Source organism: Scomber japonicus, chromosome 7 (genome assembly GCF_027409825.1).
Source record: "Scomber japonicus isolate fScoJap1 chromosome 7, fScoJap1.pri, whole genome shotgun sequence".
NCBI lineage: Eukaryota > Metazoa > Chordata > Actinopteri > Scombriformes > Scombridae > Scomber > Scomber japonicus.
Window position 1 is genome coordinate 4577115 of NC_070584.1, and position 18684 is coordinate 4595798.

At 38.8% G+C, this 18684-nt stretch overlaps 1 protein-coding gene across 1 annotated transcript in view; it reads left to right on the forward strand.

Moving 5' to 3' along the window:
* Nucleotides 1-18684, forward strand: part of mcf2l2 (MCF.2 cell line derived transforming sequence-like 2) — a 128904-nt gene that overhangs the window by 83945 nt on the left and 26275 nt on the right. Inside the window, exons 24-27 of the mRNA XM_053322313.1 lie at nucleotides 875-967; nucleotides 1474-1552; nucleotides 10292-10343; nucleotides 10438-10535. Coding sequence (XP_053178288.1) covers nucleotides 875-967; nucleotides 1474-1552; nucleotides 10292-10343; nucleotides 10438-10535 — 322 coding nt within the window. The remainder of the gene's footprint in view (nucleotides 1-874; nucleotides 968-1473; nucleotides 1553-10291; nucleotides 10344-10437; nucleotides 10536-18684) is intronic.

Consider the following 18684-nt stretch of genomic DNA (forward strand, 5'->3'; position numbering starts at 1 on the left):
GAAAAGACCAAAACACTTTCTCTCAATACTTTTTGACTTCTTGACCCTTTTTGTTTATTCCCACTGAAGATATATTATAATAAATATTTAAATATACAGTTACAATATTTTTATTACATTCAAAGGTTCTATGATATTACTAAACAGCTGGTAACTGTAATTTTTAACAAACGTTACTCAAATAGAAAGAAGTTGAGCGTTTGTTGGGGACTATTTTTAACAGCGGATGAATACATGTTTGATGCTCTAGTGTTTATTTCTGGCAGCAGGACAGTGTGTGTGTGTGTGTGTGTGTGTGTGTGTGTGTGTGTGTGTGTGTGTGTGTGTGTGTGTGTGTGTGTGTGTGTGTGTGTGATTCAGTCAAAATAAACTACAGTGTGTGTGTTCATGGGAATAAAGGCACATGTCCTGTCATCCATGTGTTTTAATAGATTTAGGAGAACAATGGAGGTCTAAGGCACAGAAGAATAAGATATATCAGACTTTGATACACATGCAGTACTTGTTAGTGGGTCAGCTCATTATTGGTTTGGGTTTTTTCAATAGATTTGTTGACAATAAGGAAAATAGAGGATTTCACCAGTTATATTAGTTGATATTGTGGCTAGATGCTATATATTCCTTATTTCCTTTTTTAAAAAATACTCCTAAAACCTCAAAAAATGCAGGAGTGGCTACTTAATATCTAATTTTACTTTTGGGTTCCCTAACAGGTAAATGTTTGCTTATTTTTAGTCATTTCTGTTAGTGTGACAGTTGGTGTGACATACAGCTGACAGTATCTACATGCTCTAAAAAGTAAAGGTTCATCTTGAATGCAGCTGCAGTCACTGCTGTGTGTCAAAGATGTCTCTGCTGTTCTCTCTGTTTACAGATGAGCGCTGTGGGGATCACAGAGAACGTCAAAGGCGACAGCAAGAAGTTTGAGGTGTGGTACAACGGCAGAGAGGAGGTCTACATCATCCAGGTACGAGCCTCTCTATGTTCACCTCCATACAGCTTGTGTTTGTACTTTTAACACTGAACACTGTAGAGCTGGGAAAGCAGCTATCTCATCCAGTGTGACAGTGGTAATTAAATCTGTAAAGTAATATTCTAGTCAAAGCATTTATTTTGAATATGCAAATCAAACTGAAATACAATAATCAATTTGAACACTCGTTGACGTAAATGAACATAAATACTTTTCAGTTTTCATGATCTGTTATTTATCATAAATGTTGATTATGTTTTGATTGTAAAAAACAAAACAATTAATATTTCATTTTGTCATAAATACTGACTGAGAGGCATCCTGTGATGTTTTCCACCATTTGTCCTCTTGGGGGCAGTGTTGCACCACACAGCTGCTCCAATGTGCTCTTACTGTTAAGAGACCTTTGTTGTATATGTTACTTGATTTGTGTGTGTGTGTGTGTGTGTGTGTGTGTGTGTGTGTGTGTGTGTGTGTGTGTGTGTGTTCTTCTCCTCCAGGCTCCTTCCATGGATGTGAAAAATATGTGGGTGTCAGAGATTCGTAAAGTTCTTACAGGCCAACTAGAGGCATGCAGAGGTATGTACACACACACATACACACACACACACCAATACCTCTTGCAGTGTCTGTGTGGTATACATACATCATCAAACACATCACATACACGTCACATTCACACATGGTATGTTCAACAAACTATAACCCGTACTCATGTAAACACCCAACTAAGCGTCCCACATATTTACAAAATATTTGCAATTCTTATATCTATATAATTACATTATTTGTCATCATTATTATTATTATTATTATTATTATCCTTCAGCAACATCTCAATTCCTTCCTGTTATCATAAAAATGTTCCTGTCAACAGCAGCATGTATCAACACATCTCAGAGTCATCCTTGGCTGCAATCTGGAGATAGGCTGTCATTCTCTCACACTGACTGCCAACTCAGGGAAATGTCCTCTTTTTAATACTCTCTGTTGTGTGCAGATGGGGGGGGGGGGGCATTTTATGTAACAAACATAATCAGAGTCTATTTAGCATTTCAGGAGCTGTCAGAACACAAATGCATCACAGTGTTGGGGACATTTATAGCAATGCTAAGTGTCTTTATTTAAACAGATAAAAACAACTGATGAAAACTGGCCCTGACTTTCAGTGCTGATAAAGTAACATTCTTATCAGTGATTCCAATTCAATTCAGTGACTTATAATGTAGCAGTTTAAGAACATTATGCAGCTCTAAACAGTCAGTCACCACATGGCAGTAATATTTACATTTCTGTTTTGGTTGCAACTCTTTTAAATAGTGACCTCAGGGAAGTGCACTGCACAACAATAAACAGGAGGAGGATTTCCAATTATACAGCATTACTGCTGACATAAATATATATATGAGTGTGTGTGTGTGTGTGTGTGTGTGTGTGTGTGTGTGTGTGTGTGTGTGTGTGTGTGTGTGTGTGTGTGTGTATATATATATATATAGCATCAAAGGCAACAACGTATTATGGTGCATCCAATAAACAGTGAATAAACTAATCTAAATGTATGCATTAAAATGAATCTATAGTAGCATTATGTTAAATGCTTCTAAAAGTCAAGGGCATCATTTTAAACAGGGATGGGGGAGGAGGGGTGGTGTCTTCATTATTCTTAAAAATCATATTTTTGGATCTTACATTTCCCACAATGCAACTTAAAAACATATTTTATTTAACCTTCCTGTCGTCCTCCCGGGTCAAACTGACCCGTCTGTTTTGACTGTTCCTTCCTTCCTTCCTTCCTTCCATCTGTCCTTCCTCTCTCCTTCTCTCTTTCTTTACTTCTTCTCTCTTTCCTCCTTTCCTTCTTTCATCCCTCCCTCCTACCTTCCTTCCTTACTTACTTCTTTCCTCTGCCCTTCCTTCCTTCCTCCATCCCCCTGTCTTCCTTCCTTTCTCTCTCCTTCCTTCCATCCTCCCTGCCTTCTTTCCTTTACTCCCTTCCTTCCTTCCTTCCTCCATCCCCCTTTCTTCCTTCTGTCGTTCCTTCCTTCCTCCCTGCCTTCTTTCCTTCCTCCCTGCCTTCTTTCCTTTACTCCTTTCCTTCCCTCCCTCCCTCCCTCCCTCCCTCCCTCCTTTCCTTCCTTCTTCCTCCCTTCCTTCCTTCCTTCCTTGACTCGAATACAACAGGAGGGTTAAAAGTAGTGGCACGCCCTTCTAATTGAAAGCAGTTTTGATGATCCATATATCATTAAGGTGAGAAGATGTAAACTTTGCCTAATACGTTGCACCTCAAGTTGCAGTAAAGAAACATATTATTATTATTATTATTATTATTATTATTATTATTATTATTATTATAATTGCCGAAAAAACTGTATTCTACTGAGCAAGGTGTGTTTTATTGCTCATCAATTTAACTTTTCATTTCTAAGAGGATTATTTTATTGCTTCATCTTACATCAAAGCAACATTATGCTTCTATCTTATCTTAAAGGACCAGTGTGTAGTATTTAGTGGCATCTAGTGGCGAGGTTGCAGATTGCATGGATGTAACTCCGTTTCCTGCTGCTGCTGCTTCATATTAAAAGCTTTCCACTGACAAATTGACAGAAGGCTTTTATTGCAAAGAACTGGAAATGAAATGTTTAGCAGAGCTTCATTAGTGGTGCTATCCTTCAATAAAAGCAAACTAGATTAGTAGATGTTTGGAGCTCTGAGTTTGTTTAGTGGATCAGTTACAGAGAGGAAGAGTAGACACAGAAACAACCACAGTGAGATGTGTGATGAAGAACTACAGATGACCAGCACATCTCCAACAGGAAGTATAAACTACTTATTTTACCTTGCAGTGAAGATACCAAACTATTGTAACATGAGCAATAGTCTGACTCTTTCTGTGATGATTCTTGTATATGCAAAGATGAGATGAATCAGGAAGTATTTCTTACTTAATGTTTAATTGCGAGCTTGGGAACAATGGTCTGCATGCACAAGACAACTGACAAAGATTTGACCAGAGTGCAAGACACTTATACTCTTACTGGTATGTCAGGCATTTTCCGAGGGGTACCGTTAATCGGTCAGTTGGGGCCTTTCCAACTAAATTTGTCCTATGTATGTCATTCTGATGACAGACATACTAGACTGTCTGGCTCCTAGCCTGAGCCACTTGACCATATATAGAAATACATACTAACAATGAGGGAACATTATGTGAAGGGGAACAGACTTAAACACGTACAGTTTATGACATTACTCACTGTGCTTCTGGCTCATCTTATTTCTGTGATGTCAACATCTGAACCCATAGCAACTGTGTGCTAAAATGCTGCTAAAAACTAGTGTTATACTGGCTGACTTATGATCAACATCATCTTCACACACCAAGGAAAATACAATCTAGCAGCTGCTACTGTAGCATGTATCTTAGTTTTGTTTGGCAAGACAACAAAGTGACTGACTTGTGTCTCATTTAAAGGCGTAATACATGATATTAAGCCCCACTAGATGTCACACTAGTACCAGCATCTCACACCAAAACAAATGCACATGTGGTCAAAAAAAGAAAGCAGCCCTTTAACTGACAGCTCATGAAGCTCAGATCAGTCAGTCAGCTCAGGCAGTGTTGATCAAATATAGATCAAGATTCTGTTACTGCATTGCCTATTTCCTGCCTCAAATGTTTTCAGAAATATAAAAAACAAGCTGTTTAAATAGCAGATAGCAGACGTAATAAATTAATTAGTATAAGAATCAATAGATCAATCGGTTAATAATTTTAACTGTTAGTCATTAACAGCTGCAGCCCAAGTCTAAAGTTAATGCATGGACACCTAACATACAGTATACCATATATACTATCCATATACACAGCAGTATATGTCTTCCTCTGTGTCTCTGCTGGCTCTCCTCCCCCCTCCCCCCCCCCCCTCTCTCTCTCTCTCCCTGTGTATTTCTACCTCTCTCGCCCCTCACTGTACCAGTAAGCATCAGTCGTCCACAGTTCCACTCTGTGGTCCTGACTGACAGGAAAACCACCCTCTGTGAGCCGCACACTCTGCCCGACTGACAACCCCTCTGTGTGTGTGTGTGTGTGTTTGTGTGTGTGATTTACATCTCTGACTGCATGTGAGGAGGGTAGAGGAGAGAGAGAGGGAGAGAATGAAATTGTTCTGGGAAAAGGAGAGGGAGGAGATTGAAAGTGATGGGGAGAGATGAGAAGAGAGTGGTGGAGTGATGGTGGAGAGAGAGGGAGAGAGAGGAGAGAGATAGAGGAGATTTTGAAGGTGGAGATGGAGGGCGAGAGGCAACACAGAGGGAACGAAGGGATGAATATGATGGGAGGGGAAGGGCAAGTGAAAGGAGGACAAAGAGGAACTGCAGTCAGAAGAGAAAGTGTAAATGTGACAAGAAAGAGAGAAGAGGAGGAGATATTGATAAAAAAAACAGAAATGTGCAATATAAAGCCTATTTAACTGAAACTTGGAACTATAGACAAAATAATTGTAACTTAAGGACCTCTTAATAGCTTTTCTGGAACTTTCAACCACATTTCATCTTTTTTTTCACTGTTTCGAAGCTCATCTAAAACTCCATCCACTTATATGACCTCATATGAGCATGAGATGCTGTAATTATAACAGTGTGTGTAACAGGGAAAGAAACAGTACTATCAGCAGGTACAGTAGGTCCACATAGAAGGAAACAGTCTATGTATGGAGTATGTTGGATGTTTAGATCAGTCTGATGTCCTGGTGGAAGTCTTTTCAGCACTGTTGCCAAATGTGAGCGATTAGCAATAAGATTATTATCACCAATGAGAACGGCAGCCAAAGCCACAAGAAGCAAGCCATAAAAAGAAATGCTTTTAGTTACAAGTTATAACCTGGCTTGTCAGCAGGATTAGAGACATGGAGACAAAGTGCACACAAGTGAGATTGGATGAATGGAAAGACAGAAAGTAGAAGTGAAGCTTGATTATGTCATCATGTAATATGATTCAGAGTGATTATGTGGTTTATCAGTGAAGTGTGTAGAATTCCACAGCTGACAGGTATCGATACTAACAGATAGCACATAGAGATGAACTTGTGACAGACTGTGGAGACTGATATCACACGCAGATATTTTAACACCAGGATTAAAGCTATCTGCATGCTTAGATACAGTACCACTCAGTGTTTGTGTTAAAAGAGCAAACATTGAGCCTCATGCAGCAACATTCTCTTAAATTTCTCTTTTATTTCTATAAAAAGAAAAAATTAGGTCAGATGCACCAGATGTTCTTAACCACCCAAATCTGCTCGTATCCAGCTGTGCTGAATAATGAATCCCACTTGATCTTAAATTGCAGGTGTGTGGCTGATCGTTTGTTATTAGCATAGTTAACTCGCCCTAGACACCTATATAAGAGCAGGTGTTGTGCACATGCCCAGGAATCAGAGAGATGCCACCAAAAAAAAGGCAGCTAGAAGATGAACTCTTAAGATATACAGTATGTGTTAAATCAACTTAAAGTTATTATAGTCCTAATTGGGATCAATCAACCAATAGTATTTCTTTAGCCTACAAATTTAACAATCCAATTATTATAGTGACTCTGAAACATCATGTGACTTTGATTACATCATGTCTATATATGGTCTGATGGTATGATACATGGACATGACCTTGATCATTATTTTGACCTCAGTATTGCCACACTTCACATTAGCAGCTAAGAGTCAAATGACAATAATATCGTTTATCGCGATTATTTCGGAGACGATATATCGTCCAATAGGGAATTTGTTCATTTATGGCTTCTTGCATGAAGACCATTGTGTATTCTGCCTCCTGAGGAACTTCTGAGGCTCCTGAGCTAATATCCCTGCATCATTATGACTAACACAATAATGAATACCACTGGGATACTGAAGAGAATGTTTTAAAGTAAGATTTTTATTATGTTATTATCATATACAATTTTCACAACTTTGTTTAAAGTCCATGTGAAGTAAGAATAAATATGTGTTCTGAGTTTGACATACCACAGAAAAGTGTGTTGTTAACCACCCTGCCAAATTTGAATGATTAAAAAAATCGCCAAATATATGAAATTAGGCTTCAAAGTTGTGTAAATTTCAGCCTTTTTCTCTGCTCCCAAACGCGGTGGGCTACAAAGTCAATCAAAGTCACCACCTCTACCAGAAACATGGAGGCTATGTGTGAGAGCTTTCTGCTGCTAACTCAGCGGCTAGCCCGGCGGCTAACTCAGCAGCCTGCTCGGAACCTAACTCGGCGGCTGACTCAGCTAACTGGCTAACTGTAGACTGTAGTAGTAGTAGTGTGTGCTGAATGTATTTATACCTCTACAGCAGCAGGGCTAACGCGGTGGTGATTTTCAGACCAGCCCACTAAATCCTGAACACAGAAATCTTGAAACACAGTTTGTGAAGCCTAGCTCCACAATTAAAATCTAAACACTTTTTACAGCTTTTTTAGAAAACATTTATTAACATTTTAACATTTATGACCTATTTAATGTGTTTAGAAGAAAATATCTGAATTCAATTTACACAGCCTTTAAGCTGACACTGAAACTATATGTCACACTATCTAAGGGCTGTACTTTGCAATCTTGCATTGCTACCTTTTAAGTATTTTTAGGGTGTAGTTGCCAATAACACTCCTACAGAATGCTTTCTCTCCGCCTGAGAGGGGAAAACATTCTGGTTAAGACATTCTTGGTTAAAGACAAACAGCATTAAAAGCAGAATTGACAGTATTTATTTCATCTACAATGCCAGGATCGCTCTTGCACTGCTTATTCACCGCTCCAGACTCTGTGCACAGCTCCACTCAGACATCTCCAGGCTGTATGCAAAAACATCACATGGCCTGAGCTCAAACACATTACAAAATATATTCAGTGGCTTTTTTTTTTCACGCATCAACAGCTTATGAATTTATAAAGTGCTTTCCTTTGCAGTGATGTTATTAAATTTGATAATATGACACTTTATTAGTTTATTGATCTCCTGGAGGAAATTGGGGACCACTGCTGTAGAATATTTGAAAGGATACAATGAGACAATAGGTGAAGAAAATGTCATACAAACACAAAAATACATATAATACATGCTATGCATTTTTATTAATGCAGTATTTCAGTGTGTTAAGCAGGCTGTAAAAGAGAGAAGAAGTACAAACAAATAAGAGGAAAACCTTAAGGGAGAGAGGGGGGGGGGGGGGGGGCACTCGCACTCTAATAGTTCATATAAATTCAGTGTAATGTACATTTCCACTGCAGTTATTCCATCTTCACAACACACATACTCACCATACTCCATCACTGTTAAGTTAACATCAGTAAAATGAACCATTCCCCGCAGAGTTGCAATTTTAAATCCCATCCCGACTAGAAATGCCCTTTGAGCCACTTTAAGGCTTTTAATGTAAAACATTTGTGCAGGAAGCGTTGACTTTCACTGGAAGCAATAACATAAAAGAGATGGAAGGAACGGGTGATAATTAGTGAGTGATGATTTTGTGCTGAAGAAGACAAGAGGTAAACATGTAGGCAGGGATGGCAACTTAAAACAGGAGCAGACCAGAAAACAAGAGCTTTCTTGTTGAAATATGGTAAGATGTATTATTCCAGTTCGGCTTTAATAAAGACCCAACCACTTCTTACAGTTGTTAAAATTCCAAAATATGATAAATGTGTCAAATAAAACCACTACATTCTAATTGTTAAAGCCCCTGGAATTTAAAATGTTAGTAATTGGTTGAGTATATTATGATAAATATAAAATATAAATGTTAGTAATTGGTTGAGTATATTATGATAAATATAAAGTATAAATGTTAGTAATTAGGTGAATATATTATGATAAATATAAAGTGTTAATAATAAATGTTAATAATAAATACATATACAGTACAATATATATTAAACAAATATAAATTATAATAAATTAATTAGAAGTAAATACATGATTATAATTATTGTGTCAACAATCAACTAATAAATACAAACATTTTTAAGAGCTTTTGACCACATCTCATATTGTTCCTCAGTGGTTAGAAAAAGCCCATTCACCAAGGAAGGCAATGCAATGTGGTTTAAAGCTGCTGTTTCTAAGGTTAAGATTGAACTGTCAAGCTCAACCCTGCAGCTGTCAACAGATTCAAACCAATGAGGCGCCACACAGGATGCCAGTCTCTCACTTCAAATCCCCCCCTCTGCTGCTGCTGATGATGATGCTGCCGTTGATACTGCTGTTGATGCTTCTGCTGCTCCTGATGCTGCTGCTGATGCTGCCACTGCTGCCTCTACTGCTGCTGCTGTTGCTGCCCTCTCACAAGTGTCTCTTCTCCCTCTGTTGTTGGCCACACGCGCCTCAATGTGACCAGCCTTTATGAATAAAACATCTCCAGATCCATGATGAAAAAATATACCCCCTTGTGCTGCATACAATATTTGGGGAGCAATGTGGAATGGCTCCGAGCTGAGTCGGCATTTCCACGACAGGTTCATTGGTTGCCGGGAACAGGAGGTGACAAGCCAGATCATTCACAGAGCTTGGTATTTCACTTACATGAGCCGGTGAATTCAGCCTAGGCCCGCGCCTCACTGTCTGGAGTTATTTTACTAGATTCTTCTCTGGAGGTTTCCTCACACGCAGCACAATCCTGTGGCAGGACACATTTGTTAACGTTGCATTTAGGAACCCTCTTGTTTAGATACGGGTTGATATTCAGAGCTGAATCCCCGGTGACTTCAGTATTCTGATGTTTCTGTCTCTCTTTATAGAGTCACAGAGTGTTTTCTATCAGGATGTTAAAGCAGCTTACAGCATTGATGCAGCAGTTTGGGAGATTTTAAACAGAGACATAACTGTGTAATGTTAGAATGTTAGAGGAGGGAACAGTCTGTAACAATGCTCTGTAGTCAGACACCAGGAAGCTTCCTTTTCATAGATAACAAGACATTAGGTTAAAATAGATGAAAAAGACAAAGGATGGAGGTTTATAAAAGCTGCACTAAAACTAGGTTTAAAAAATAGAATAAAAAGACTATAAACCATTGTTAATCAAAAGCCAGGTTGAACAGGTATAGGTTTGAGTTTAATGCACAGGGTCAAACCTATATGTATCTTGTTGTGCACTGTTAGTTCCCCTCTATAATGAATGTCTTGTAGCTGTCCTGTCCACTGATTCAACAGGACCAGAGAGTCTTATTATCACCAGGGAGGCAATAGATGAGAGAATGTCTCTGTAAATGTCACATGGATCATGTTATATACTGTATATGTAATTACTGTCTCTTGTTCCGAGAAGCAAGCCAACTCCACCAGAAGATCTCAGACCACATCTACGGAGCCCCGATGAGGTGAGCCACCACTTCCACAACTACAAACTAAAAGCTCAACACCTATCAAGATTCAGCTATTTCATTGGCTCACACTGTCCCTCTACTCCAATAGGAACATGCGGAAGATGGCGCTGAGGCAGTCCGATTCATCCAGTCCAGAGTCAGGCTTCAGACGGGCCAACCCCAGCCCCAACATGAGGCAGAAGAGAGGTGAGGTGTCAGCGCTGGGGTTAATTTTGAGTGGATTACCTCCAAAATCGATCTCTTTTTTTGATTTTACATGATGTATGATAAAAACACACACACAAACACACATTCACTGACAAACACACCCACGTTAACTTATCTGAACCTGGGTGCTGTACTTCTGACACAAACACACACACACAATCACAAAGACACTTATCAACCCTCAAACACACAGTCAGGCCAAAAGCATGCAGGGATGCCTGACAACCTCCACACACACACACACACACACACACACACACACACACACACACAGGGTTGTCGACCACAGTTGGGGATAAGATAACGGGTACAATTTCACGCTTGTGAGGAAGCCCTCGGTGTTACTTTCCAGTGACTGAGAATATCAACAGTGTATCCACAAAAGGTTGTGTTGACCAGAGCAGTGAATGTGTGTGTGTGTGTGTGTTTGTGTGTTTGTGCTAGACCCAAGACTAACTCAAAGCGACAGGAGGCATACTCCACAGTCATCTCCAGGGATCTACCATGTTTCCTACCTTCCTTCTTTTCCCCTCCTTTTCCTGCACTCCTTCCTCTTCTCTCTTTCTATCAACTTTCCTCTCATCCTCACTTCCTTCTCTACAACCTTGCTGCACATCTCTCTCTCCTTCTATGCCTCCTTATTTCTCCTTCAATTCAAAGCATAAAAAGCACAAACCATATTAAAGTTCCAAAAATCTGCTGGTGAAGAGCTTTGAAATTGACGCCAAAATGAAAACATCAGCAGCTAATGAGAACAACATGGGGGCAGTTTTTACCTCCCTAAAAAGCTTTAGATGCCCACAATGAATCCTGAAAGCTCCTGGTGAAAGTGGTGGCCTTGATCAATCATCAGTCATCTAGTTAATAAATTCACAGTCAAACAGACAGCAGGAGGCCATTGATCTGTTATTAGCTTAGATGTTAAGGCTTTTTAAAAAAAATGATTATTTTGTATGTTATGGCTGTACTGGATAGTGACAATGGTGGGATGACAGGAAACGAAGAAGACAACCTGTGTGTCTTAAAGCATTTAAATCACTTACTTGCCGCTAGAGGTCGCTGTATTCGGAGTTCAACTTAAACCTTAACTTAAAGTCTAAGGTCATAAGTCAGGTTTAAGGGCAGCTCAGATCATTTTATACATTTCTAAAACTGAAAAATTGTCCAGTATGTGTGATATTATGAAGTGCATGATACGATACAAAACGATAAGATACGATTCGATACAAAACGATATGATATGATACGAAACGATATGAAGCGATGCGATATGGTACGAAACGATACGGTACGAAATGATACGGTACGAAACGATACGGTACGATACCATACGGTACGATACCATACGATATGATATATACTTTATTGTCTCTTAAGGAAATTTGTCTTGGACTCGAAGGCTACACCCATAAATACCTCCACAGTTACAGTAAAACAGCACCAACTGTTTCAATCACAATAATAAATTGCACATAACAAAATATCACACTCACTAATAATGTAGTTGTATGATTAAATGTCACATCTGCCTCAGTCCATCTCTAACTCCAAAGAGGATTATAACTGAGGAGGTCAACTCATAGAAAGGTATAGACATGCACTAAGCTTGTGAGTGAACATTATAAGACTTGTCCCTACTGCAATTTAAATGTCAGCTGACATATTTGATAGATGATTTATGAATAAGTGTGAGTGGTCAAACATGTTTCTCTCAGAGTCGGTGTAGATTTGTCTACAGCTGCAACAATTAGTGGAATAATTGATTAGTTTCCAACTATTAAAGTAATCACCGTTATTTATTTGTTATTTTATTTTATTGAGTCATTTCTTTAGAGAAAAATCTAGTCCAAAGTGTAAATTCTCAAATGTGAATATTTTTCTTAAGTCCTCCATGATAGTAAACTGAATATCTTTGAGTTCAAGACATTTGGGAAAAAGTGATTGACATGATGTTTCATCAACCAAACAACCAAAATAACTGATTAATCAATAATGAAAATAATAGTTAGTTGTATCCATAGATAAGTCAAAATACATGTATGAGATTATAAATTTAGGAACTCCAGACATGTTCCAAAAATGCTGGAGTTGCTCTTCAATCTTATACATACATAGTGTCTCTTGCTTTCCATAATGCAGCTTTTTCCTACACTTCACCTACTCTTAGTCAGAACTCACACACCACACACTCACACACACATCAATCTCTCATCCCCACTGCTGGGATGAAGGTAAAGGTTAGAGACAGGTGACAGTGGCTGTTGTTTTGGTCTCACCCCTCAAATGGGTGTCTGGTCACTTCTATAAAACCAGCTGTCCAAACCCAAAGCTGTCTCCTCATATCTATTCACACCTTCTCTCCTCTCTCTCTGTCTCTCTTCCTCCACTGTCTCCTTCTCTTTAACTCTGTTTATCTCTTCTTCTGTCACAACCTCTCACCTACCACTTCTCCTTCCCTCCCCCCTTTCTTTCTCCCTCTCTCTCTCTCTCTCTCTCTCTGTTGTGTGTGTGCTGCTTTTTATCTCTCTATTTTTCCTCTCACCTCATCCTCTTTTATCCATCGCTCCATTCTGCATCTTCTCTCCCCTTCCCCGCATCTCCTTTTGCCCTTGAGACTGTTTTATTTCCTTAATGATGCATTATTGGTTCTAAATTACAGCACTGTTTGAGTTTAACTTTATATATTATGGTGTAGAGTTTCTCACCCACACACACACACATGCTGAGAAGACACAAACACACTTTTCACGGACTTTTCAGCACTTTTTAGCTGTTTCCCACCGATGATTAACACACACACACACACATACACACACATGCACGTGCATCCCTGATGTCTCAGTGTTTGTCAGCTGATTCAGGAGGTGTTGTCTGATCAGTTTGTACTAGGCCATGTGACGCAGTGTGTTTGCATTCAAAGATGCTAATTTCCCTCTCTGGTGAAAGAGCATGTTATATACACCTGATATTAAACTCTGCACTGCATCAGGATGGGCTTTAACAAACCATCCAGTTACATCCTGTCTCATACCCAGGGTGGTGAGTTCAAGTCCAAGTCATATCTCAAGTCTCACTTCAAACTTTAAGCCATTTTGGATAAGTCCAAGTCAAATCTCAAGCCGTTTGAGACAAGTCTGAGTCATATCTCAAATCTTTCAAATAAGTCCATGTCAATTCTCATGTCAGTTCAAGACAAGTCCAAGTCTCAAGTACAGTCATTCTTAGACATGTGAGTTAAATCTCCAGTCAATCTCAAAGTGCTTCAGGGCAACTTCATTTCATAATCTTTGTTAAGTCCTTGTTAAGTTTCAGGTGTGGAAAGGTTGTGCTTTTCAGTTCAAGTTGAGTCTCAAATCATTTGGGACAAGGCAAACTGTCAAGTCTTGTACAGCGAGTTAAAGCAAAGTCTAAATCAAGTCATCATTTTAAGTGTAAAAGGTTTCGCTTTAAGTTAACTTTTGAAAAGCATTCAGTTCAAGTTGAGTCTCAAGTCCGTATTTCTACAGTACATGTTGCAATGATGTCATCACTATGGTAACATTGCTTCTGTTGATTTTAAGAGCAAAACTTTAAAGAAGAAAATGTCAATGTTCTCTCTTTCCATAGTGCAAACATTTACCCCAGTGATGACATTTTCACCTGTAATGATCTTTTGTCTTTCTGCTGTGCTGTGCTGTGCATTCCCACTCATATCCACATGCACACTACGTTTTATTACCAACAGACTGTGCAAAATAAGTCATCGCGTCTTATGATGTAGCCAAACATTCTTGCCTTTTCTCATCGTATACCATCTTGCAGTGCCTCGCTGCTCCTTGTTTTCTTTCTGTGTCAGTGTGATAATCATGACAGCAGTAGCATGAGCATTTAGAGCGCTAATCCCGCCACAGGGCTCAGACTGAGGTCTGTGCTTGAAACGCAAAAACCTCTCATAAAGATGTCACATGTCGTCCCACTCAAACAGAAAATCAAACAAATGTACAGAATTGCGATGTTGTTGCTGTGACTGTTCATTATGCTCCATGATCCCTCACTATAAAAGGTAAATCCAAAACATAGCTGGAAGAATTCTTGTTATTCCTGCGTATTAGTGACTAAACATAGATGTGATGACGTTCAGATGATGCATGAATATCGGGTTTAGGTGGAAGGATTAAAGCATTTAGAGCTGCTGAGATGTGAAAGTCATACAACAAGAAATGAATCCTAAGCAATAACAGAAATCTGTGTTTCCAATGACAGGAAGCTCGTAAGATCAGCCATTGTCATTGCCTTCATTAAAGTAAGGACTTGAGTTTGAGTACTCTAAGAACTGACTCCCTAAAGACTTGATTTGACTTCAGACTTGGATTTATCTTGATTGATATGACACCTGACTCATACCCAAAACTTAGAAACAACTGAGTATAACTGAGTGTAGAAAACTGCCTTCTCAGTACAGACACAGTGTTTGCAAAGTTGATTGCAAAGTGTCTGACCATGTTGAATCTTTACTTTGCCTAGGGTTAGGGTTAGAATTGGTGCTTGAACTGGTTCTCATTTCCTAACCCCCTGTTGACACTTCTACAGTTGTTCTCAATGATGAATGATGATGAAATTTCAACTTTATTAAACAAGAATCCATGCACAAAAAGTAAGGATTTATTCCAGATTTAGTTCTTGGGCAGTTACTGGCCGGTCTGGGCGATATAGACAAAATTAGAAATCACAATATTTTTGTGTCAAATACCTCAATGTCAAATTTGCAACAATATCGTAGGGATGACAAAATACTTTCAGAATTAGATTTTTGATAAATAATCATTAGTAATGTGGATATAATGACTAACTGGGTAAAGACAAACAATAGAGCAGCAAATTCAGAAAGTTCCATCACTTTACTGTAATGCAGTAACCAGGAAAAGACAACACTTATATCACAACATTACGATACCCACAATACTACAATACCCAAAATCTAAGATTATATTTTCTTATATCTTATATCTCTCATATCACGATATATCAATATATTTCTCAGGCCTAGGGTCAGGGTTAGGGTTACATTGACATATAAATACCAGCACTTTCATTCAGTATCACAGGGAATTATAATTCATTATAATCTGAATCACAGTGAAATTAATGTTGACATGGTGCTGCTCAATATCCATGTTTTTGTACCATGGGGAATAAGAATGAAAGTCTGTGCAGCTCAGTTGGAAGGATATTCCAGTGTTTGATGGCTGTAAATGAAACAGCAGACTGTGCAAAGGCAGTCCACTGCAGTGGGATGTGTAAGTCTGAGCTTAGAGCAGATCGAGAGACTCTGCTCAGAGTGGAAAAAAGTTCTTCAGTGGTGGAGGACCAATACTGTGAATTGTCTTGAATACCAGTTCTGAAACTCCTTGACACGGAATGAGATTTTCAAACTTAAAGAGGTTGTATTTGGACAATGTTATATTAACAGTGATTTAATCATTTCAAAAATCATCAAACACTTTTAAAGCTTGTTTAAAAAAGAACCTCAGTTGGTTTCAAAACAGTCTTAATGGCCTGGGACCAGCATTATATGCAATAAAGAGGATGTGAAAAAATAAAAGCATGCAAATATGTTTTTGATGCCTTTATTGTAAATGAGATGCTGATATTTCTAAATGTAGGCATGATATATTTGACTCTTTTTATAATATTTTAATGGGTCTTTCAAAAGTCAAATTGGAATCCAAGACTATACCCAAACATTACACCACATTAACCTTTTTGATTATTAGTCCATTAACACTAAGCACTTGTTTGTTGTTTTAGTTTTTTTGTATTCAGAGTAATTTTATGAAGAGTTAATGAGAGCTTAGTGGCCACTTGTTCAGTATTTCTCTCATGAGTGTATATGATGGTGTCATTGGCATATAGTTGATTATCCATATCTACACAAATGGAGCAAATCTCAAGTCATTTTAGAGAATTCCAACTCAAGTCTCATGTCATTTGAGACACGTTTGAGTCAAGTCTCAAGTCAGTTATATGAGGGACAAGCAGGGACTGAACTACGTGCTTCTAATAACTTTTTAGCTTTCATCCATACTCTTAATAATAAACAGACCATGGCCTCTCTGCTGTAAGTTCAACATGCTTCACTTTAACACATATGGCTCGTGTTTATTTACTCCTCCCTTTGTAAGGAAAATTAAATTCATCACTTGTGCGAGCACACGCATTTACCCATGCAAGTGTGTGTGTGTGTGTGTGTGTGTGCACGCACGTGCGAGTGTGTTGGCCCTTTCATTAAGGACGAGACAGATAAAGCTCCATCTGTTAGCTCCGTCCACATGCAAACCTGCTCGAACAGTTAACCAGGGCTGACAGACTCTGAAGGCTCTCCCACAGAGGGGTCACTGTGCCCTTCAGCCCAGACACACACACACGCAGATGGATAGATGGAGCAGGAATAGATGAGTCTCTCTTTGATGTACAGATCAGAATACTGGAAGCGTGTACTATACACTCACTCTATTTTAAATAACTTTTTTCATGGATGAACAGGAAGTTTTAAATGGATGAGTGATTTGATTTAGCGTCTGTCTTTTTCTTTTTCTGCTGGCAGGCTGCTCCCTCGGCTTCCCTTCATCTATACTCTCGTGTGTATATGGCTTTTTCCTCCAGAATCCTGCCTCGTTCTCTCTTATTGAGCAGCTTCACTCACGATTTCAGGGGTTTATTATCTTGCTCAAGGGCTATTCAGCCACAGTTGTTAAGTGAGGGTAAGGTACAGTCATTACTTCTGCCCAGACTGTTCCTGAGTCTGTACAGTGTGGTTGTGATGAACCCACAGTAGTTATAAAGGAAAAGGGACCGAATAAAATAGACATATTCTGCCAAAATGACCATTTTTACCATTTATTCCACTGACTCTCAAGCACCTGTCTGCACTGCAGGAGGGGATTATGGAACTTGAAAATACTGTAATTTTTTTAGATTAAACTATTTCTAATTTTAGGAATAGTTTGATCATTATTGAGTTCATTCTTCAACTTGGTATAAATTCAAGGTCCACTTATTATCTCTTTCCATATCTTTCAATTGCATGTCTTCTTGAGCATGACCCAACTATGAAACAAACACACAATAACATGTAGAAGTTGATATTTGTATGCCATTTTATTCCTAATACTAATACCTAATACGATACCAAAACATTTTTTAGGAATTTCCCTCTTTTTTATAGTTGGGTGTCAATGATATTACAGATGGTAATAGAAAGATTTCCTCAACAAAAAATGCTGAACTTTGATATGCTCTTAATAGAATATCAGAGGGAGGCAAGCTTTTCTTTAAAGGATACATTTAAAGCGCTTGCAAAGAAAGAAATGCATCACAGATGAAAGACTGATACAAATGCTGGAAAATGAGGGATTTTAACTGAATAATTTATACTAACAAGACAGAAGACTTTTGATTTATTTTTTGCAGAATTTAAGCTTTTAAATGGCCTTTCTCTTTTATCAGCTCATATAACATCAGGCTTTGAATCTTCTACTAGGAAATTCCAACTGTAAGAAAACTGTTAAGGTCAACAGAAATACTGACTTAATCATATTATTTATCACAAAGATAAAGTAGTTTTGGTGTCTGGATCAAAACTCAGGTATCGGCACACATTTTAAAACCATCCTGCTCCCTACTACTCTTCTGTCCTTGCTATACTAACTCTGGCTTCCTCTTGCTTCCCCTCTCAGCTGATGCTTCAGCCAGCCAATCAGGCCACACGGCTGCTAACGCTAGGAAACGCTTCACCTTGCAGGGCCTTTCCAACAGGAGGTCGCTCCCCGCAGGTAACGGCGTGACGTCGCTGCGTCGTCATGTGCTCGCTTATGCCACCTTTTGTCCATGTCTTTTCATCGTCTGTTCTTTGATTTCGTCATTGTTGGCAAGAGTGTCAGCATCATCAGCATCATCCTCAGTGTCTTTGGAAGTCTTCGTTGGTCATTTATTAGAAAGAAACAGCAGCAGCATCTACCTCGCCTTTGTTCTTTCAGCTTCAGTCTTAAATCTCCACTTACATAACCTTTTTTTTCTCCCTCCTATGTTATATAAATTTCCTTGTCAGTGTGTGTCTCGTCGTCGGGCAGATCTCTCCATGTGTCCCACT